Genomic DNA, 23,972 nt, shown 5'->3' with positions numbered 1-23,972 from the left:
TAAACCGTGTGATCGTGCTTGATGCACCCCGAATGGTTCATTGATTATCGATACGTGGGCGCAAGTGTATATATTGCTGGCGCCTTTCAAGAAATAAAAATTTTGTCGGAAGCCAGCGCTTACGTTCTTCTCGTCTCGTTTCCGCGCTGTCGATACGCATCGCAGAACCCAAACTAGCCCACTCGCTTTTCTATTGTAATGCTGGCGCGATGGCACCGATGCGCAGGACTTTGTGTTCTGCAGTAGTGGGCGCAGCGAGGCGGAGACTGTTCCTCATTTTGAAATACGCATAAATAAATAATTAATGAGAAGAATAGATACGCTGCCACCTCAACACCGGTCGAAACTTGCTTGCTTGTGTGACTCGGCACTGAGAAGTCGCATATGTAACTGTAAAATGAAAATAGTAAAAAAGAAAGTTCAGTGTAAGAGCGGATAAAATGAAATCGAGGGATTATTTGTAGGATATTGTGCACTTAACCACATAAGAAAAGAAAAAGAAAACAAACTAACGCATCGATATCAGAACGCCACATGTTGAAAACTTAAGAGCAAGCGCTGTGACACTACAGACAGCATGCATAGCAAGAAAAACGCTTATCCCAGCGGTGATGAAATGTTATAACTTTGAACAAGAGTGTTTGCGAAGTATCTCTGTGGTTATGTAAAAAAAAAAAAAGTTATAGGGCTTGAGCTGCCGTAGCAACTCACGGGCTTGGGAGACGCCGCAGTGGTTAGCTCCCGATTAATTCACACCACGTGGGTTCTTTATCGCGCGCACCCTACAAGCACGAGCACTTTTGCATTCAGCCCCCGTTGGAATATGTGGTCGAGAAACGAGCCTAAAAGCATAAAGTATTTCGTAGCCAGACTTTTAGTCATAAAGCCAATTTCGAATGCAGTAATATTCTATAAACGTAGAAGCACAATAGCTTGAGAAAGCAGTGAGTGGAAGTTCGGAAGGCTTCGATCTTTGAAGATATCGGGTGACAACGACTCAGGTTGGTTGCACGCCATGCATTTAAGCCTCGCAAATGTTGAAATGTTAGCTTATTTCGTGCATCGCTTCCTCAGTGGTTTCGCCAAGAACTGGCACGCAAAATTTGGGGTGCAAAGCGGTGGGAACAGTCGTCAATTATCCAGCGTAACTGTTGCACATCATTGAGACTGTGAATTTTCCATCAGTAAAGCTTCGACTGGGGCTAGTTGGTACGGCATCTTTCTGCTTGCTGCGCTATGCTGTTATACGAAGGACAAAAAAGAGACATTGCTGCGCACATGTGTGTCGGTCTCTGCTTTGTCCTTCGTATAGCGCAGCAAGCAGGAAGAATTTTTCATACACAACACCAGCGACAGAAATTTCCAAGATGACTAAAGCACCGAACAATACTTCAACTGTGCACTTAATTCTGCCGGAAAACCGCGTATTTCAGTGAGTGCAAACGAAAAGCACCGTTACAACGTGTGAACGTTATTGGGCCTGCCAGAGACATCGGCTAAATTAGCGAGGCAATTAACAGTCTAAAGTTTCAACTGACAGACAGTAGCCGTACAAGAACGGAGACATATTACAGAAACAAGTAGTGTGATATGCTCAGCACGAGGCTAGTTGGTTAGGGACGACTAATTAAGACTACACCGCATTAGAGACGGCGGAGACAGTAGACAATTGACGCGAAGAGCCCGTTACTGACTGGTTTACTCTTTCGCGACGGCCCTGCATACGTAAGCAATTATAGTTTTAGTGAATCGCCAAACAGCCGGAAAGAGAAAAGCGCGACGAAAGGAAAAAGCGAGCTGAGGCAACCCATGATTGGCGTCGATAACCGTTTCCCCGAAAACTATGCTATCTATATTTCTAGTCAGAAAACAAGGTTCTTTGTCGCAGGGAACAAAAGACCGATTGCTGACACCTGTGTGTTTCAGTCTTACAGTACTTTTTGCTTCTATGCTTTCTAATGCGGTGCTCAAGTAGTCCGCAAGCTTGGGAGAGGAACCAAACAAGATATATATAGAAGCGGAAACGCTTGAAAGAGACACGCCAAAGAACACGTGTTTAACATCCCGTCTTTTGTTCCTTCCGATAAGGAACATGTTTTTGAGTTGAAATAGAATCTTTCCAATCGCGAGCGTGCTTGACGCCGCCTTACCGCTCTGTGGGTGACGTTGAAAATACGCGATTCCTGACTCAGCGGACCAAAAGCCAAGTTCTAAAAAAAATGTTTTCGCCTTACACACATCTGCAGCTATATTTTGTAACGTAGGCCACCAAATTTTCACTTGGTAGAATATGTTCTTTCTTTCTTTCTTTCTTTCTTTCTTTCTTTCTTTCTTTCTTTCTTTCTTTCTTGCTTTCTTTCTTTCTTTCTTTCGTCCGCGAAGTAAAGACGAAAGTCGAAAGTGAAACACTAAGGAAGGTCGCGGATTCAAGTTTGTCATTTTCCGAAATTAGGAAGAAGAAAAAGACAATTTAAAGATCAAGTCAAAGTCCAGTTACGCTTCACTCCATTCTGGTTAGCGAAAGCCGTATAACGAGGTCCGTGAACTCTCTTGGTCAGCCGCATCTTGAACACGCCATCAAATAAAAGAGCCTGTGAGATGGCACTGGCTTATATTCATACGTGCACAGGACAGCGGAGGTGTACATATACTCAAAAATTCATTTGTGCAGTCCTCGGCGGGGCTCGTTCGTGATGCAAGAGTCGGTGTCCACGCCACGCGCCATCCTCCACCTGATGGCGATACGAAGGAGCTTAGAGCGCACGGCCGCGCCTAATCCGTTCTGCTTGTTGTCTTTCCAACCGGTGTGAACGGCTGGTCGTATATTTGCCTGATGCAATCCCGGGGCAGCCTAAACCGCGGGATCAACGGTGGCAGTGCAAGGCCGCTCGTGGAGCTACAGCTGCGATACTGCACCAAGTTTATGGCCCATCAAACGGACGCTGACCGGCACAGCGCTTCTCGCTGCGCAACGGGACACGTCCAATTTCTATCCCCTCGCCGGTTCGTTGGTCCTCGTCTCCGTCTGCCTGTTTTCCCTTCACGCAGATAGCCCTGCGTTTGTGTGAGCTACGGTCGACTACTCGACAACCCACACCTCTCTCCCACTTCTTTTGCCTTGGCCATAAAACACGGTCTCTTCAAGCAGCGACGTGCCCGGCCGGCCCCATACATTGTATACGAACTACGCGCCTGTAGAGTCTGGTGTGGCAACAAGGAATCAAGACACGAGCAACAGCCAGCAAAGTGCGTCCGTGCTTGCGAGGAATCTTTCTTTTTCAATTGTGCATATTTAGTAACAGCGAGAGCTGTTGTGCGCTGAGTTAATTAGCAAATCAGGCCCTGTGCGTCGACGACCAAAAGAAGAAAAGTAAACAGCATTGCGCACAGCTCAGACCGCACGCTACACTTCCCTGTTACACGGCAAATGCCCAGTTGCACTGACCAGGAAGGGCACCAGTAACAGCAACGAGAGCTCAAAGGAGTTGGTTTTAGAGCGAATGCGTGCTATAGTCGGCGATGGTGATGCTATAGCGCGCAGCACTTAGTTTGCCGCGTTGCGCACCTATACCTCCTGCGTTTAGAGGAAGCCGGAGGGTTCGCGAGCAACGAGCTCGAAAAAAAGAAATGGTTCTGGACGCACAGTGGCCAATATGAACAAAAGCTAGAGCGAGAGACCATCTGCGGTATTATCTTGCTAAACTGCAACATAAGCACGCAGTGTGGTGAAAATGCAGAGGAAATACTACGCGTCTGTATTTAGGGATGTATTCCTGATCAACGATATCAGAGCAATATGGCTTACGTGCGATATGCGTTGCTCGAATGCGCATAAATGTTATCGCTTGATTTCGTCTGCAAGGAATTGCGGGGACGGGCAATTTCTTGATCCCGCTTCTTGTTTTTCGGTTTTTAAGTATTCACATTTTTTACATGCATTACACTATGGCGTGATAGCTAAACGCTAGTATGAGCTTAAGTTGGCTTCCTTCTTTAGGTGAATAGAACAGAATAAAACGAAGCGTGACCTGTGGTTTAGGCCGTCAGGCCAACAACAAACGTCCTCCCCCGTCCGTTCATCTCTGCGGTGGTGCAAGACAGACTGGTCAAAAGCGGGCGCTGCCCAAATTTTCGTACTCTTTTTCCTTAGGACGGCACGTGTGTCCCGCGGGGAATTTATCCGTGGCTTGGTGCCAGAGTCGCTTTTTCTGAAAGCTGTGTTTCTCTCTCGCAATATACACAAAAAGAAGCAGCACTGTTGCTTACCGCAGCTTCTGCAGCAGTCGCTGGTAGTGATGACGATTATTTACACCATGGCAAAGCACCAATGACGAAGCAAGTTCACCCAGAAGGGTATATGAGGCATGCGGGAGGTCACTGCGCTAAAACCGCGTTACGTAATGCTTCCTCACGTGCGAGGACAACGCTTGCTGCTGTACGGTAACTATATAGATCGTGAGCACCTCCTGCTGCCGGCGCATTTATGCCGTCCCAGCGTAGTTTTATGACTTAAACCCTTAAAACTCCACCAACTCTTGTCGATTCTTCTTCCGCGACGCAAGGTTAGGCGTGATTCTCTGTAGACAGTAGCGGCAAAATTAAGTGGCATACGCGATTGTACGCGTCGTAAAGGACGGTGGTGGCCACTGTCTATCGTTCTCATTGCACAACATTTTGCCGATGCGGCGTCCTTTCGCACGGCTCACTTAGATGCACAGGTCTGTAACTACTTATACTCGGCTATAACTGACCATTTCTTTCTGTAGTAAGACATAGTAGGTGTTTACAACGCTGCACGGAGTAGTACGAAAGCAGAGTAATGCGCCTTTCTACTCGTTAGTACGCCAGCGCAGCATCTTGGAATACTGCAAAACTATTACGTGATGGTGTGATCACCTGTCAAATCCTGCTGTCAGTGTTAAGACGAGACCCTTCTTATGCATCGAGGCATCAAAGGCGAGGCTCAGTTCAATGGATTGATCACGTTTTTAGACTGAGCCTTCTCTGGCTGACTAGTTAAAGAAAATTTTGCTTAAAAAAGTCACAGTTTCGCCCAAAGTCGAAGCATCGATTGCCAAGTTAGTAGACAGCTATACAATGTAAGAATAGTAGTTTTATCGGCAGTATAAACTTGTAAACATTCGCTTACTAACTAAATTAACTAGCACTGTGTCACGCGCACACAGGTAAAAACGAACACATCTCACTCGATGACCACGGAAACTAGCCGTCAAAACGCTGGAGTGGGGAAGCGCGGCATCAGCAGCGAGCGAACTGACCTTCGTGTTGCGTCTGGCATCAAGGCCACCTAAGCCGCGAAAACAGCGCACGGTGGACTCTGTCCACATCGCAGATCGCTTGCAAGATGCGGCGCGCGTCCGCGCGGCCTCGCCGTATGCAGCAGCCGCCGGAGTACCCCCCACCCCCCCACCCCGGTGCCTCGCGCGCGACGGAAGACGGCGCGCTTCCTCTGCGCTTCCCTCCCTCGCGCGCGCGAGTTTGAGCCGCGATGATTGTGTGACCCTCGCAAGTTTCACTCGCACATACAGCATACGGCGCGCGGCGACGATGTCATTGTGCTTGGACTTTATACGTGTCACAAAACTTACACCCCGTTCGCCGATCCGGCTGCCAGGCGCAAGCCGACGGAGCACAGGGGTCCGCTTTACGCTTCACCCCGGCCTACAAGCGAGAGGTTTTGTACAACATTTATTTATTTAGGGTTGGTCAGCCCGAGCAAGGCGCTCGGGTATCGGTGCGTCGGCAATCAGGAAGCAACTCGTTGAAGGGCGATAACAAAGCATTTCATCATACACAAAACTGATCAAGGACAATAAGGGAACAAAGAATTCAAAGTAGGAACGAACAAAATTGGCGAAAAGCACACAATATTCGAAACGCGACCAGGGGCGCTATAACGTAAAACTATTCCAAACTTTTCTATTCCAATTCTGTAATCAGCACACCGCGATTGGTCAAAAACTTTTTTGGACCCCCCCCGCCCCCCCACTGCACCTGTCTGTCACCCGACGTCACGAAAACCGCGATAGCTCCCCACCTGATATGACGTGTACACACTGATTATGCATAATTTGACCGAACAAAACAAAAATAGTTATTTCTGATTCGATGCCTTTTTGCCATTAGCCCTCGGCTATTGGTCAAAAGTTATCGGGCTGCACCCACTTCACCTGCCTCTCACGCGACGTCACAAAACAGCAAAAACTTACCGCGTCAAAGTGACGCGTACGCGTTAAAGGTGCATTAATATGCCGAACAAAACTGAACTTTCTTCTGAATAGCGGCAGTCTGCCCCGTTCCGAAAGGAATAAAAGATGGCTGCCGCCCATCGCTCTGGCACTGGCTACTCGCCCCTGACGGAGAGCATGGGTTTATTTGCGTGTAATAAAACTGTTTGCGTGGCCGTGTAACATTTTCGAGAACTTTCGGCAGGTTTATGACCTCGTTCTGCCAACTCTTCCTTGCTGAGGATCCGTTTTAGCGACATTCTTAAGCTTCCGTTGCATGCCGCCGCGATTGTCGACGAGCCACCGCAAGCTAAGTAAGAAAAAGCGGACCAATCGCAGACGCCGGCACCACCCTCTTCATAAGGTTATCGATGTTCAGTGCAGTGGCTCGGCCCCATCGAATCCCTCTCCACTTGAGCATGCTCCACGCCTCTTGTGAGCCAATTAGATAAATCAAGCCGCTCAGTGCAGGCAATGTTATTCGTTTTTCAGGCAAACAAAAGTGACCTCCTATGAACAAGGGGAGCATTTGATTGGTCTTTTCAGACAGCCCTGCGGGTGACCACCTGATGCTTGCGTCGGCGGTTACGCAAATTTGACGTCAGGAGATTGGAATAAAAGCATATTGGAATAGTTTTACGTTATACGGCCCCAGAGCACACAATAATCAGGCAGGGTTACAGCAAAAGCAAACAAATGAGTTTAGAGGCACACGAGTCATTGAGAGTTAACAGAAAAGAGAAGAGGACAAGCCGGCGGACAGACTATATCGGAGCGCGGCGAAGAACGGGGACGGCTCGGGTGGCAGTCGTTGCGGCGATGGCTCGAAGGCGGCGGGCCCTGTGCGATGAAGCGCGCGCCTTGCCGGCGCCGGCAGGAATTCGGCCCCGCGCGCCGCAAAGACTCACGCAACCTTCTTCGCTGCCTGTTTCCAACCGACTGTCCCTTCTCACCGAAATGCTAACGAGCCGGCGGAAGACGCTGGTCAAAGACAGTGCGTTTTCCTCGGCGCCACCGAAGACAGCATGAGCTCTGTCTATTTATGGCCCGGTCGTCTCCGCGATCCCGACCAGCGGAAGCGACCGAACAGTGGACACAGAGCGCACAACTCTCCTCACCGTGCGCTCTGCCTGCTCCACTCTGGTAACCTTACACCGCGGCCAAGCCCCGACTCCGTCGAAGGGGACAGCGAAGCCGCCTCCGAAGAACAGCCGCTTGCGCGGCTCACAAAGCCGACCGTCTCCAGATGCCCCTCGACCCTGGGCAGCCCTCTCCGCCCTCTCTCGCGGCCTCCTCCCGTAGCTTCTGAACGGGAGGCCCGAAACAACGCACTCTGTAGAAATATATATATATATATATATATATATATATATATATATATATATATATATATATATATATATATATATATATATATATAACAAGGTTGGCGCCGGTCTGTGACAATACGGAACATCACGGCGACGGCAAACATGCGCCTGGAGTGTCCATATAATTGCCATCGCAATAAAAAAAGACAGAAAAAAAAGCTGCGAGGTTTCTGGCGCTAATCGCAGAAAGGGCAAGAAGAGGCAGACGACAGCGTCTGCGTTCGACAATTCTTCCATGATCCTCAGAGGACTCACTCGCCTTCCTAGCCGATGACGCACAGCGATTGTGGGTGATAATCTCTATGATCAAAACATCTCTCCTGAGACCGAGTGCAGTGCCCACTGACACCCAAGCCGCGTACTACGATTCGCTGTCATCGTACAGCGACTAAAGGCGGTGTTCAGTTTTCTCTTTTCCGTTTCCGTATTTATTTTTTTGCAGCGTTCTCTTCCGTTTTGTCGCCTTCGCATCATATATTGTTGGTACATTTATTCGTGTGCAAGAGGTCATGGGATGGCGTCTCCGCCACGGTGGCTCTATTCATATGTGGGTGGGATACGCAAATATTGATTGACTGATTTGATTTGATTGATTGATTTAGGCACAAATGATGTACTTAGGCTTAGATGAAATATAAAGAACCATAGGTGGCCAGAATTAAACCGGAGGCCCAACCACGACTTCGCAGCGGCTAGCGTCATGTCCTGTTTGTTTGTCGCTCTCGTACGCCTTTAAGCGCCAGTTAAAAATGTGTCAGCCTATACGTATATGCCTAGCTTGCGAACTCAGGCTTCCCAGATAAGCTTTGACTCTTGGATGGCGTGACATACAAGAGCCGCCTATTCTACTTCCCAGAACTTCATTCCTTCTTGTTGCTACAAAGCCGGTCAAAGCTACAAAATATGGGCGAAATGCACGCGGCTTGTAAAAGAAAATAAACAAATGGAATAAATAGAACGGAGGAAAAAAGGTATACGTGAGCAATACACTGGTATCAGGAAAAGTACCAGAGCTCGAAAAAAGAGTGGGATAAAAGGTCCCTACAAACAACAAGTTTTCTTACTAAAACGTCTTTTTTTTTTCTTAAGCTTTCAATAGAAGCGCCCTATTCTTCTTTTTCTTCCAACCAAACGAAAACAGAAAGCGGCAAAGCAATCCAGAAACTGGTCCACCAGCACGAAGGCTCCGACGAGGAACTACTGGAGGCAGTGCGTGTAAAATGCTACGGCAAATACAATCCCAAAGGCTACGACGGGGAGTATCTGGGGACAGAGAACCTCGACATGGACAGACCGATTACAAGAGAGGAAGTTTACGCGGCAATTAGAGCGACGACCAAAAACACAGCCGCGGGCGCGGACAAGATCAGAAACTCCCTAATACGCAACCTCAGCGACGAGGCGATAGATCAGCTCACAGCATACCTCAACACACTGTAGGCAGAGGGCACGATACCGAAGGAATGGAAGCACGCTGTCGTGGTGATGATACCTAAACCCGGCAAAAAGCTTCAGATTGAAAACCTGAGGCCCATCTCCCTCACCTCGTGCCTCGGCAAACTCTACGAAAGGATAGTCACCAGAAGAATCCAACACCACCTGGAGGACAAGGAGCTATACCCGCACAGCATATTTGGCCTCCGGGCGAACCTGTCAACACAGGACGTCCTGCTACAGATAAAAGAAGAAATCATAAACACGTCACCCAGAGCAGGCGAAAACGTTATCATGGCCCTATAGATATCAAAGGGTCCTTCGACAACGTTAGCCACGAAGCCATCATGGAAGGACTGAACAACGCCAACTGCGGCAAGAGAATCCACGACTACGTGAGGGCCTTTCTGACCAAACGCACGGCCGGCAACGGTGGGATTGGGGGATCTGCGAAGTGACCTCTTCACCACCCCACGCAAAGGCACCCCGCAGGGCTCCGTGATCTCACCAATACTCAACATCGCAATGATCGGACTGGCTCGAAGACTCAGCAAGATTGATGGCATCCAGCATGCAATATATGCTGACGACATCACGGTCTGGGTCAATCGAGGCTCCCTAGGACAGAAGCAAGAAAAACTGCAGGAAGCGGCCAAGTGCGTGGAAGAATATGTCAGAGAAAGGGGCCTGGCGTGCTCTACCGAGAAATCAGAAATCCTGAGAGTGGGAAGAAACCCCACCGAGGAAGAACTAATAGTCAAAAATTAGAGGGACGAAACATACCTGAAAGGAGCATGATACGCATCCTAGGCATGTGGATTCAAGGAAGCAAGAAATGCAGCCACACAATCAGCTTACTAAAAAAATCGACAGAACAAGTGAGCCGAATGATAACGAGGGTATCTCAAAGAAGAAGCGGAATGAGAGAAGGAGACACAATCAAGCTGGTCAGAAGCCTGGTGGTCAGCAAAGTCACGTACTCGCTCCCGTACCACAACATGACCAAGCACGAACAAGAACAGACGGAAACGCTACTAAGGAAAGCGTATAAGACGGCGCTACATCTGCCAAGAAACACGCCCAACGATAAACTGTTACAGATGGGCCTAAGCAACACCTTCGAAGAACTCGCGGAAGCGCAGCTCAATGCACAGATCGCCAGGCTCCAGCAGACTGCCACCGGCCGCAAGCTCCTAAAAAGAATGGGACATAACACAGACGGAATAGAGGATCGGGCAGGTAGCATCTCAGACAGCGTTCGCCAGACACTGGAGATTAGCCCCCTACCGATAAACATGGACCCGAATCTCCACGCCGCCAGAAGGCAGGCACGAGCAGATTACGTGGAACGAAACCTAGCCACACTAGAAAACACAGTATACACAGACGCGGCCGTATACTTATGGGACCGCAACACTAGAATGTTTAGAGTGGCGGCAGCAGTGGTAGACCACACGGGAGAACCAATTAGCTGCGCGACCCTGAGAAACTGCACGGTAACGGAGGGGGAAGAAGTCGCCGTAGCTCTAGCGGCGGCTGAAGGTTACCGCAGGAACAAATCTCTGATAATTCCAACAGACTCCAAAGCAACATGCAGGAACTACATACAAGGCAGAGTTAGTAAGGAAGCACTGAGAATCCTCCTCGAAACAGAGCATCCTAACAAAAACATAAAACATAGGATCTTCTGGATACCGGCACACACCGGGATAGAGGGCAACTCAAGGGTGAACAGCCTAGTTCGCGAACTTACGCACCGAGCAGGGCAGTCGGAAACCCTAGAGGCCCCCTTAACGGTGGAGCCGACGTATGCAGAAATACTTAACCACTACAGAGGAAGGAGACTTAAATACACCCACCCCACACATCGCTCACACAACACAAGGCAGTCAGCTGGCGAAGACTGCAAGCAGGTACGTTTTTCAACCTGCACACACTACACAAGATGTTCCCTACCCAGTACAGGGATACATGTCCGTGGTGCGGGGCAACCCCCACGTTATACCACATCACGTGGGAATGCAAGCGTAATGTCGCATTCCATAAAATAAATAACCCAAGTGCGGAACAATGGGAGGGTCTGCCCACCAGCAGCGAGCTCGCAGCCCAACGGGTAATTGTGCAGCACGCCTGCGATGCAGCAAGACTCAGCGGTGCCCTGGAATAGGGGCGCCGACCTTGTGAAGCGGCCAGGACTCAAGACATGAAGACACTGGCCCACCGCCAATCTCTCTGAGATATAGAGCAATAAAGTTTTTCCATTCTATTTCAGTCCATTCTTTTCTTCCGACCACCGACTTATTGTGGCCAGTATCAGTGATTTCCCTGGCGGGGGTGTACACACCCGCTTGTACACACCCCTTAATTCGTCACGATATTTTTTTACGCTCGACGGGAAATTTTGTTTAATAGTGGCGGAAGAAGGGCATGTACGCGAAGGGATACATTGTCCACAGTTGGCTTGTGGGGGAAGAAACCACGACTTCCACGGCGAAATAAAGTGCGGCGAATACGAGGACCGCCCGAGCTTCAAAGGGCCAGGGCGCAAGCATGGGAAGCGTGCAGCAAGACGGCAGGAATTTATATGCGGAGTGGAACATCTTCCGACGACTGAAGGAGCATTGCTCGACGTTCCCCACTTCGATCGTCGCTATATGTTTCCGAAGTTGCAAGATGTCGCCGGTCATCTTTTGCTCATACCGATCACCACATACGCTGTCGAGCGCTCCTTTTCGGCCCCTAATTAAACCGTGTCTTGTTGTCAGAAGGAAGCCGCCTTCTCCCTAACCACGTGTGAATGAGCTGCTCAGCACCACCTTTGAAGTCGCGGAACTGCCAGACGCCCGAGATGCCACTGACAATGACCGACGGGTCTTTGTTTTTGCGATTTTTATCGAGAAAGTGGTGGGAAGCCCAGACGGATGTCACTTCAGAATATGGTTGAGAATGTGCACATATATTTGGGGTGTTTTCGTTTTTTTTTATTAGTAGGAAGTACATAGATGTCTTGGTTTATATTTCTTTTACTAGTTTAATTAGTTATTGAATGAATGGTCTCAGAATGTGCAAAGTGTGTGCGCTTGTACATATTCAACCAATTGTTCTGTGCAGCAGCCGTAAGTTATCTATATGTGTCATTGTCGTGCAAATTGTCGTGGCGGATATCAAAGCTCCGACATACACCGTCTACTTGTGTGTACATCTGTTAAGCATGGACTCGACTTCTTGGTATTTATGTAGAGGACACATTTTATGTAGTCCAACTGTTGTTTAGTCTTGTCTGTTCATAAATATGTCTTTAGTTCTTGTGTAAAGTGAAGTAATTGTTCGAAATTTCTTTGTCGTGAGTTTTGCAGTCATAAACGTTACTAGTGCTATGCAACCATCAGTGAAAAAAGAGAGAGAGACAGAGAGAGAGTGAAATGAATGAATGACTACCGCTTATTCTCTACCCTACTAAAGTGACTACGCCCTCTCCCTGAAAATTTAGACCCCCCCTACATCCCTGATTTCAATTTCTGGGGAAACCCCTGACCCAGCTGCGACTTTTTTCTGTCCCCATGCATATACAGAGTGTCCCAGCTAACTTTAGCCAGAGTTTAAAAATACAAAGGTAATTTGTTTGCCGTCGCTTGGAGATACTCAAACTATTATTTTTTCATTCAGCCTAAATAGATAATTAGTCTTAATTCATTAATCAACTTCTCAAATATTATAATTAGGTGAAACGTATTAATAAGAAAATTGTAGAGCGTCATGAAAAAAATCCCGATGCAGCTTTCTGTTGCTCAATACGTGCTACATAAAAGTGTTTTTCCTAGCGCGAAAGAAGCCCGCAAATGCACGCAAAATTGCCGCGCGACTGGCCGCTCGAGGCACCCTGTATATATGCTCTTCGGCCAATTCCCCATTGTAAGCATTTTTCGTAAGCCGTAATGCCAACAACACTAGCAACAGTGTGCAGTTAGGGGAAGAAAAAGAAGAGCAGTAGGAAGAGAGCGAGGCGTACGTGCCGCCGGAGCCGACCATGGAGGCCAGCCGTTGCGCCAGCGGCTCGGACCTGACCTGTGCGTCCAGGTGAGATGCGCTGCACGGCCGGCGTTCGCGGCTCGAGAGCAGACGCTCGATGTACGCCGACAACGCGGCTGGTTCGCTCGCCGGGTCATGGATCTGGCGTACTCGCGCGCGCTGCCTCCTACAGCTGCCTCCTACGACAGATCACAAGATCTGTCGTCTGGCGCCCCTTGGCAGGGTTTCTTAAACAGGTCTGGCGCTTTCAAGCGCATGAAATTTAAGAGCACTGGTCCTCTCAATCACTGGGGCTTTAGAACAATGCAAGTGTGACCGTCCCAAGCACGCGGAGTGACGACAGTCCTGGCCTCACACGTAGTCATGTCGGAGCTTTTGGCGCAGACAGTGCACGATCGCTACTAGCGCATGGCGTCACGCCCCCCACCCCTCACCCCCCGCGTTGACATGGGCTTCAGAAGTTCGGGTGGTCTATACACCTGCGGATGTCGACATACTTAAAACATCCCGCAAGCCATTCACTCTGTGCCAGTGAAAAAAAAAAGAGTTATAAGGGATATTAATGCTTGAAAAGTTTGTGTCGTTGATAGTCTTGAACAGTCTAACGTTAAAAATTTAATTATGGGGTTTTACCTGCCAAAACCACGATATGATTACGATTCACACCGTAGTGGGGGACTTCGAAATAATTTGGACCACCTGCCATTCTTCAACTTGCACCTAAATCTAAGTACACGGGTATTTTCGCATTTCGTCCCCATCGAAATGCGGCCGCCGTGGCCGGGATTCGATCCCGCGACCTCGTGCTTTGCAGCCCAATCATATACCCGCCGTGGTTGCCTAATGGCTAGTATGTAGCGTTGAGGCGCATTAAGAGGTTAGGTAATAACACACGGTCAACCTCGTCACAGGCATTTAAGACGCATATCCCGTGCACGTACGTATATACACGCAATTTTGTATCCGTATCCCTTCAATAAAAGAAGGAAAAAATTGCCTCTTCGAAGGAGCTTCGATGATTGTCTATATGTATACGCAACGCATTACGCTTGGTTACAATGGTCGCATAGCGACGCGGAAAGACGTGCGCCGTGTCTGACTTGGCGCTATGAGGGTTTCGCTAAAAATAACTGAGCCTTGTCATGTGGTTCGCACAGCAACGCCTATTCCATTCCGCGTATCGTCAAACCCTTTCCATTCGCTAAAGGCGCGCGGAGAATCCCAAAAAGCGTGCGCTCAAAGGTGCTTCACCTCGGAGACACGCGGTTGCTTTTTTTCCCCACCAACACATACCTTATATAGACCCTGCGTTTGGCGCGCTCCCAGTCGCGTGGCCCTTTCGCTGCACGGTGTCATTTGCTATCGCCAGCATGAGCAAAAGAGCACGTGTCGCTTGGATTTGTGGGAGGGTGGGGGAGTGGGGGGATGTTGTGGGTCGCATTTAGGCCGTCTCACTTTTATTTATGCTTGTGTGTATGCGCGCGGTAAGCCGAGGAAAGTAACACCACTATACCTGATCGGACTGTGCCATTTTAAAGAAAGCTTTAGGACAATTCGCAATGCGTGTTCCTTTAGCGATGCCGGCGTCAGACAGTCCGAGCTCTGGAAAGTGGCGCGTTACAGCACGTATACGATATATGCTGCTGCATTACCGACGTGATGCTGCGTCACAAGGAAAAATGCGGTCGCGTGCGTTTAATACTAGCGCGGTGCCAAAGTTGATGCATAACGCGAAACAGTTATGGTAGAAAGCTTCTTCTAAAGACTGCTTTCAATGCTATCACACTTCAAATCATCGACTCGTGTATTTCGTACGATTTATGCACTTCAACGTGCATAGACGCAACGGTGTCCGCAGTCGTGCCCTTATAGAAATGCAACTCTAGCCTAAGCAAGTTGCCGGCTGCACGCTGTCAAGCTTGTTCTGTAAAAATAGAATTATTCGCACAGCCACATGCAAGTGGATACAAACAGTCCATGCTAAAAAAAAAAAAAAGGTCGGGACACCTGAGTACTTTTTATGAGTTCTGAATGCGAAAGCATTAATGTCCAATTGGACTCCGCTGAGGGGTCCTGTTTTGCGCTGCGAGTACCATAGCGGTACGTGCACCCCGAGCAAGCAAGCAGCAGCAGCCTGCGATTCCAACGCCGCATGCCACCGACGTCCTGCGCGACGAGAGAACGAGGATGCAGCAGCTGCCACGAAGGCCGCCAGGCGCACGCGGCAGCTAAGCACTGTGGGGGTGAGAGAGAGACAGAGAGAGACGGACCGCGCGCGGACTTCCGAGAGCGAGACGACGGCACCCGCGCGCGCGCGTCACGCGACTGTGAGTGAGTGAAGAAACTTTATTGCAGGTCCGGCGAGGACGCGAACTCGTCGCGCACCCGGCTGGTCCCACGTCGGGACCGGCAGGTCTAGCCCACCGGCCCGGTCGCGGGCACGCCGGACAGCCAGGATTTGCTTTTCTAGAGCGGAGCTACGCAGAAGCGAGTCCCACTCCTCCTTGATGAACTTGTGGTATGTCGACCCGCACTCCCAGAGCATGTGCGCTAGAGTGGAGGTTTGCCCGCAAGACGGGCAGGCGTCGTCGCGATACACGTCGGGGTAAGCCTCGTGAAGAACGAACAGACACGGATATGTGCTGGTCTGCAGAAGTCTAAGCGAAACGGCTTGCGCCCTATTCAACTTGGGGTAAGGGGGTGGAAAGACCCTTCTTGACATGTAGAAAAATTTAATAATCTCGTTGTGAGTAGCTGGAGCGTCCCTGTGGCTATAGATAGGAGGGGAGACAGCGCTCCTTATAGAGGAAGCGCGGTCGGTGAGGTCACGCGCAGCCTCGTGAGCAGACTCATTGAGGTTCGGGGGAGCACCCTCAACCGACCCTACGTGAGCGGGAAATAAGTGAATTGAATGATGTGTGAGAGCATATGGACTCTAGCCCCTAAGAAGACGAGCAGCTTGCTTGGCGATGCAACCCATCTGAAAAGCCCTAACTGCCGTTTTGGAATCACTATAGATCTCGGACCCACGACCGTCTAGCAAGGCGAGGGCGATGGCGGCTTGCTCGGCGACTCCGGGGTCTGAAGTGCGAATCGAGGCGCTATTGGAAACCTTGCCGCTGGAGTCGACCACAACAACGGCAAAGGTCTTCCCGTCGCTGTACTCCGTGGCGCCGACGAAACTTGCTCTAAAGTCGTGTTGCTTGATCTGTTTCAGGATGGCTGCTGCTCTGGCCTTTGTGAGGATTGGGGGCTCAATCCCACCGTTCGTAAACAGTTGTCAAGATTGGAGTCTGGCATGAATTAGAAGGTAGCTGGCCCATGCCGTCGTCCAACTTATCCACGCTGAGGACGTTGTTGAAGGGAAGGACTGCTTCTCATCGAGAACGAGGAATATCGGTTTATTTACAGTATCTACATAAGGACGTTGCAGTTCATCAGTCTAGCATGACTGCGAGAGAAAGTACACTCGAGCAGCCGCACAACAGCGGTTTATAAACACTCTGTCTTCCCTCGATCCCACGGTGAGGGAAAGGTTCGACACGTCATCGTAAACGAGTCGCCTCTCTGCACGAAGGATTACACACACACATACACACACACTTCCGCACAGGTTCACGGTCCTCAACCGAGGTCAGGCGGTCTTCGCGGAACTCGGGGCTTACGTCAGGAAATGTGCCTTTTATTCCCCAAGCTGACCCCCGCAGCGCGCCCGCCGGATGCCCATTGTCTTGCGTCTTGAACGGCGCGTGGGAAGGGGCCTCGAACTACGTTCCCTCGGGGACTCCCTCGTTCACAGCAGACCAGATTGGCGGTGGCGGGTTCAGGCACAAAGCCTGCTTCGTCGCACTCATCTTGGCTCCAGCGACGGAGAGTCGAGGACGCGCGTATTGTTCTCCACACACAGTCGACTTAGTGACGCCGTGGCTAGAGGTTTGCAGTGGCGTTCCAGGAAAAGTTGACGCCCGCTGTCGCAACTGGCTGGCAAAACTTGCACGTCAGCGGGCCGTTTTTAACACCTTGGGTCTGCCCTCGTTGGGGGCGGGATGGACGTTTCGGGGCACAGGGGCCACTTCGAACTTGTCTCGAATGCACCTAGGGATCGGGGTAGCGACCATCTGAAATCCCGCAGGTTGGTAACCCAACTCTTCGAGGATGCGTTTACCTGCCGCTGTGGTGGTCAGGCGATGAGTTGCGCGTGTTCTTGGGCTTCGGCAATCTCCTCGGCGGTGTTATGTACCCCCAGCTTCAGGAGATCCTCGGTATGGGTCCTGATGGGTAGCCCGAGATCCCTCTTGACTACTTTGCGGATGAGAGCGTTGAGCTTGTCTCGTTCCGCTCTGAGCCAGTTGTGCATAGAAATCGTGTACGTGAGGTGGCATAGTACGAAGGCATTGATCAGCCTGAGGAGATTGTTTTCCTTCATGCCTCGGTGCCGGTTAGCGATTCTGCGAACGAGGCGGAAAGCGTTGTCCGTCTTTGCGATTATCTTGCGGAGAGCCGTTCCGTTCCCGCCGTTGTATTGGACAAACATATCCAGGACCCGAATAACGTCGACCCTGGGTATCACCCCCCCCCCCCCCCATCACAAGTGCGAATAGTGATGCTGCTTTCGGAGTCTGGCTTCCAATCTTTGGGTCTGCCTCCCTTCTATTTTCTGTAAAGCAGAAGCTCCGACATGGCGGGGGAGCATCGAAGTCCGGTGGGGCGGAGATACTCCTCGATCACGTCGATCGTCTCCTGCATGGCTTCTTCGACTCTGCCCTCGCAGCCACCGGAGCACTATATGGTGATGTCGTCTGCGTAGGTGGTGTGCTTGACGTCCTCGACGCGTGCCAACCTCTCGGAAAGACCAATCATACAGACGTTAAACAGTGTGGGAGAGATGACGGCGCCCTGAGGAGTGCCCCGCCCTCCGAGGGGCATATCTTCGGAGCGGAAGTCTCCAATGCGAAGCTTGGCCTTCTTGTCAGTTAGTCGCCGACGAAAGCCTGCCTCGCCCTGCGACATCGTGTCTCCGTATCTACTTCGTAGAAGCGCGCCGGTGACGTGGCTTCGCGGCGATGCCCTCTCCCTTCACTCAGCATCGTTTCGCCCGCTCTGCTCCGTCGGGGCGCGCTCGTAACGTGGCGTCGCAATCCATGGGAATATAGGCGCCGCTTCGCTGCTTCAGACGCCGGCTTTTGCGCTCAATGGGCCATTTGATACTTTCGCACCAAAAATAGACTAGATGGAAACTGAAGCGGCGATGCATGGTCTGCCGAATGCGCAGTGAAAGCATAAGGCGGATGGTGGTGATAAAGAGTCTTTACATGGTGTTTCTTGCGTTCGTTACCGCTGTTATCGTATATCCCTATCGCAGTCGGTTGCAGGGAGTGGCTTGCTATAAAGTGCTGAATGACAGCACTGTCTCCAGATTCCTTTTTCAATAAAGCTTCCCTCTTAAATAGTCTTGTTGGGGGCATAATATTTATTACGCGCGCACCTCCGTGATTCTTTGCGTAACGAACGCTTTTGATAAGAAACAGATGCGGACATTATAAATTTGACAGTGTGCGATTCGGCCCAGGCTCATATTGATAATGATTTGTCTTCTCTAATTCTAGTTTTCTGGAATTTTGGACACTATCCTGTCTTAATATATTCGGTATTTTTTTCCTCTCAGCCAAATTGTAGCTATGATCGACGGTACATCTTCGCTGTAATTTGGCTTCACTTTCCCGCGGGTTAGACGAAGGCGAGAGACGACCTATAAAGGCACTGAAGGCAGGGCAAGAACAGCGAGGGCAGTCGCGGCGCACCGCCATCACGATCTCATTTGCCACCTATGTTTCCGTGACCTTTCAGACATGCCTTCTTTCTTTCCTTCTTCTTTTTTTAAGTTGACACTGTTCTCAATTTCCCCAATGTTTCCTTCTGCATCGTACCTGCCGTACTGAGTAACTATTAAGCGAGCTGCTTCGTAAGAGTGATTGAGAAGCTACTTTATTCACAAATCGCTTCAACCAACGCTGCGCACCTCAGCTCTGCTGACGAGGATATAAGGCGGACGGGCAGTTGAAAAAATAAATACACAGAAATTAGGTTAAGCTAACAGCAGGAGACAAGGAGTCAACGTAGCATGAGACGAAAAATTGGGCATATGGTTTAGCATGGGCCAGCAGCCTGAATGACAGAATTGTTCTCAAATTGCAACACATTTACGCATTAATGGGAGTATTTCCTATTATCAGTCACACTATTAACCGATAGCGTTTGTTACAACACCCCTCACAGCTCATCTGTTGCTTTGGGACGTTAAACCTCATGAATCGATCTAACAGTTTATTACAGGTAAATAAACATTTCAGCGAAGAAATTGCATGTTCTCGGGCGTTGCTCTAGAAATATAACTGAGTAGGGTACTGGTTTGGTTTGGGCTTATCCTTGTCCACCTTTCTTGTTTCCTTGTTTTTATCGTGCTAAGCTACTACTTCAATTATGGTAATCCATGACGGCGGGTATTTGCACGCAAACTGTGGTACGAAAACACGTGAAACGGCAGACACAACCGCGAAAGCGCAACGCTTGTGTTTCTCTCTTCACTTGTTTTCGTCCCCTATAGTTCGCGCGTGAAAACCCGCCGTCATGCACTATCAAAATATACTCATTTGTTGCGTAATCGGATCTATTAAAACTGATCGTAATTCTCACTAACAACCTTGTGGCCTTCAACGACCCCTTGCAAACAAGCAGGAAAAATAAGAAACAAAAGATTTTGTCACCGTTCGGTGAAAAAAAAAAAGCTGCTAAACTGAGGATCGCTTACGCCAAGGAGTCCCATAAAACGGCTAACCTATAGGAAATGTGTCTACATCTCTATCGCCACATTGTTTTACACATATATTCAGCACGACGAATGTCGAGTTCCACTTAAGGAACGCTACACCTTGATACGAACGCACAGGACCCATGTCACCCAAGGGTAAATTTACGAAGAAGGTAAGGATAAAAAGAAAGTTATTTACAAAGCAAGACCTCATTGTTTTGCACATCCGTTGTCCTCAGCGCAGGCCTATGACTAAAATTCATAATGCCGCATGAAGTACAGTCTCTTACTTTACTTTTCAAAACAGCGACGGTGCTACACCTCTCTGATTTCCGCATTGAAACTTGGGTGTGCGACCACGCAAATAAAACTTAAGCGTGCTTGCGAACAATAATACCTTTGACAGTGTTCAACACAATGCCGACTTTTTATTTGTCTTTGTTAGAGGATTACCGGTTTCAGGAAATTGTTGGTGTGGACAACGAACTGCTTAGCAGCTTACGAGCGTTATGAAACTGCTTAAGCATGTCTTAAACCGCTTAACTGCAGCCTTTTATAGAGTATTACAGTCTCCGATTACTACGTCACGCCGCTATGTTCAGCCCTTGTTCAGTTTTTGCAAAGCTGCAAAATTTAATATAGCGTATGAAACTGTTGGCTTCACTGTTAAGCAAAATTGCTCTGCGACAAAGCCAAAATTTGTATTGTACGGAGAAGTCCTGAGACGCTGGCTCATGTTAGCGTGTGTGTGTGTGTGTGTGTGTGTGTGTGTGTGTGTGTGTGTGTGTGTGTGTGTGTGTGTGTGTGTGTGTGCGCGTGCGTGCGCGTGCGCGTGCGTGCGTGCGTGCGTGTGTGTGTGTGTGTGTGCGTGTGCGTGCGCGCGCGTGCGTGCGTGCGTGCGTGCGTGCGTGCGTGCGTGCGTGCGTGCGTGCGTGCGTGCGTGCGTGCGCCGCGCAAGACGGGCTCTGCGGCGACGACGGCTACGAGATGGCGTCAGAGTAGCACGCATCGTCTGTTCACCGATGACGCCACTGGTACAATATACGGAAACAATGCGCTGCATGAGCGGAGGTCTCTCTGCGGCGGATGCTGTGAATCGCGCCCACGCGTCACCCACGGGAGACAGTCGCGCCATACTTGGCTCCGTTTGCAACGTGCCGCACGAGACAGATTATCGAAACCAGCCAATATATTCCACAATGAAAACGCGTATAGAGCTGCGCTTGAATTTCGCGAGTATCGTAATCGTCGGTGAATTTTTTTTCCTGTTTTCTTTTTTACTCCGCTTGGTGCTCAATTTTGTCTCAGAGCATGGACTAGAGATTACTTGAGAAGGGGTCCAACAATGTGCGACACTATGGCGCATGCAAGGCTGCTCCCACCCCGGCTGTTCTCTGAGACAAAATTAAATCCGTAGCACTCCGCAACAGTATCCCATCAATCAAGTCCACGTCACTCATGCTTTTGAAACTTAAACATTCCTTTCAAAATGTTTATTAGAGAAAGCTTCGATCTCTGATTCACGTGTGACCGTTTGAACGAGCAGGAGTCACGCTTCCGACGAATTGTGACTGATGATCGTCCCGACGAAACAGCGGCGATATTTCGGTAGCTAACACTAAATAATTTCGAAGGCTGCAGCGGTACGCGGCGCTGAAAAGACTTGTAGTACATAGGTACATTCAAAAACGCAGAAAACTGCCAGTGACGTTACGAACTGGAGCGCAAAACGAGCATCGGTTGCTGCAGTGCTGCATACTTGCAATGACCGCAGTCAGTCGGGAGTCCCTTCGTTCACTTATGGCGGTTCCCACGCAGCAAATTACTGTTGGTGGCCTCTATATTGCGTAGCAGCCCGCGCGGTGCGTATTGGATGGTGCTGGCCAGATGGGCGACAACTGATGAATATCGCGCAGCTGCGCGCGCCGATGTGGCGTCACGCATGCAAAAAGCGCACCGGTCGGCGAGCATTGGTAGAGACGGCTACACCAAAATAGCCCCCGACGTTGGTTTTGAGTCGTCCGCGTGCCGGCACGTGCGCAGAGGCGGTCCTCTATGCGAGCGCGGCCGGCTCGGGTTTCCTGCCCGCGCGTGCCTACGTGCCGACCGGACGGCTTTTGGCCGACCCCGAATATCGGCCGGTTTGCGCAACTGCGCCGCCAGCCGCGGACATTTCGCCACCACCGCTATTACCGCGTCTGGGAGCCACGATGATCATGTGCCGTGCAGGCCGACATACCTGCGCGTCTGCGCGATCCACCCCGTCGCTATATATACGAACAGCGAGCTCTCTGTGGGCGAGGGTCACTGTCATTGCTTGCCTCCTTGCCGTCCATTTTAGCCATCAAAATATTGCGGTAGTCCTATACTGGCTATGGCGTCGCGCTGCTGAGCTCCAAGTCGTGGGTTCGATTCAGGCCGCGGCGGCCGCAATTTCAACGGGGAGCGAAACGCAAAAAACGCCCGTGTACTTAGATTTAGGTGCACGTTAAAAGAAACCCAGGTGGTCAAAATTTAAACCGGAGTCCCCCACTACGGCGCGGCTCATAATCAGACTGCGGTTGTGGCACGCAATACCCTAGAATTAAATTTTTTTTAGTCAAAAGATGGCGCGGATGTTATCAACGCAAACGAAACTTGGTACCTCTTTGTCTGCTTGATGTATTTACCGCAGCTGCTCAAGATATATAAATTACACCATAAAGTAATTAATGCGTGCGAAAAACGCGTAAAGCATTTCTGATGACATCGCATCTGCCATGTGGCTATGCGATCCAGCACCCCGGATCGCCGCACCACTACGCGTACTATATATAAAACGGCTGTGATGTGGCGATCTGTGCTGCTGGAATGCCCATCGGTAGAAGACGCTTTGTGCAAAGTGTCATCATTTATAACGTTCACGGTCGGCAAACGACTGCGTGAAAATTATTTTGAAAAAGCTGACTCGCAAACGACAGCCAGCTCCACATTCCCTATTTTAGGCGTCGTCTGTCTGCACAGAATGACACTCGGGTATACCTGTATGTGCTGCAATCATTTCTGGCGCGCCGTTTTCACCTTGTAGGCTGCACTGTAAGTAGCTATCCCAAACGCTAAATCAGTCTCTCTCTCTCTCTCTTTCTTTAAGTGTCTGCTATACGCGTTAAGAGAAGACTGGTAAATCAGCGCACGCAGAAACGTACACGCGCGCACACACAAATCATGCGGACCTTTTCCTCTCTTCCTGTCCGGTTGATTATGATGTTTTGATGCATAAACGCAAAGGTTTGGTGCACCGTCGGGCGGACGAAGTGCATCCCTGTGCGACTTCTACAGCACACTAGCTAGCCTACTCGTGTTAATATATGTGTAAGGACAACTGGTCGAGTTCGAAACCCGATTTTATTGGTTTTAATCCATACCGGTGACACGTAAGTGCGTCTCTGACTAAAATGCTTAGTAATGACCAGTAATGACTAATAATGACTGAAATGACTTGTAATTACTACAACTGGCTACGAAATGACCAACTTGTCTAACAACAACTTGTAACGACCTCAATTCATTAGAAATGGCTAAATATGCTTAGTAATGACCAGTAATGGTTAATAATGACTGAAATGACTTGTAATGACTACTAATAACTATGATATGACCAACATGTCTAACGACGGCTTGTAATGACCACAATTGATTACAAGTGACTAAAAATGCTTAGTAGTGAGCAGTAATAACTAAAAGAAAGAAGATAAAGAGAAGAGGCAAAGAGAAAGAAGCGAATGGTAAGAGGAGGAAGAGTAGCCTTTCGCCATTCACCTCTTAAGAGAGATCTTAAGAGACCCTGTAAATTCTTAATTTTTTTGTTCCGAGATGCCGGCTGTAAGTTCCCTGTCTTCCGAAAAAAATAATTGTGCTCGCTAGAACGAAAAAAAAAAAATCATGAGCTATTTGTGGATGGCCACCGAAGCCGTTTAGCATACGACAAAAAGGTGACACAGAATTTTGAACAGAGGTACGGACTCATTTACCGTAATTTTTACATACATTCGCGTGGACGACGGGACCGCCGCACCGAGGAGCCGGAGGAAACTAGACACCAAG

At 49.5% G+C, this 23,972-nt stretch overlaps 1 protein-coding gene across 6 annotated transcripts in view; it reads left to right on the top strand.

Moving 5' to 3' along the window:
* Positions 1-23,972, top strand: part of LOC126547176 (muscle LIM protein Mlp84B-like) — a 61,289-nt gene that overhangs the window by 16,301 nt on the left and 21,016 nt on the right. The window contains exon 1 of one of the 6 annotated variants that reach the window (XM_050195053.3): positions 13,026-13,129. The exons of 4 other annotated variants lie outside the window; for them this stretch is intronic. In XM_050195053.3, coding sequence (XP_050051010.1) covers positions 13,080-13,129 — 50 coding nt within the window. In that variant the 5' untranslated portion in view covers positions 13,026-13,079. Of the gene's footprint in view, positions 1-13,025; positions 13,130-15,480; positions 15,600-23,972 lie in introns of those variants that run through there. One more of the 6 variants, XM_055062765.2, reaches the window with a different exon arrangement.

Source organism: Dermacentor andersoni, chromosome 1 (assembly GCF_023375885.2).
Source record: "Dermacentor andersoni chromosome 1, qqDerAnde1_hic_scaffold, whole genome shotgun sequence".
Lineage (NCBI taxonomy): Eukaryota > Metazoa > Arthropoda > Arachnida > Ixodida > Ixodidae > Dermacentor > Dermacentor andersoni.
This window is presented reverse-complemented; position numbering and strand designations above follow the sequence as displayed.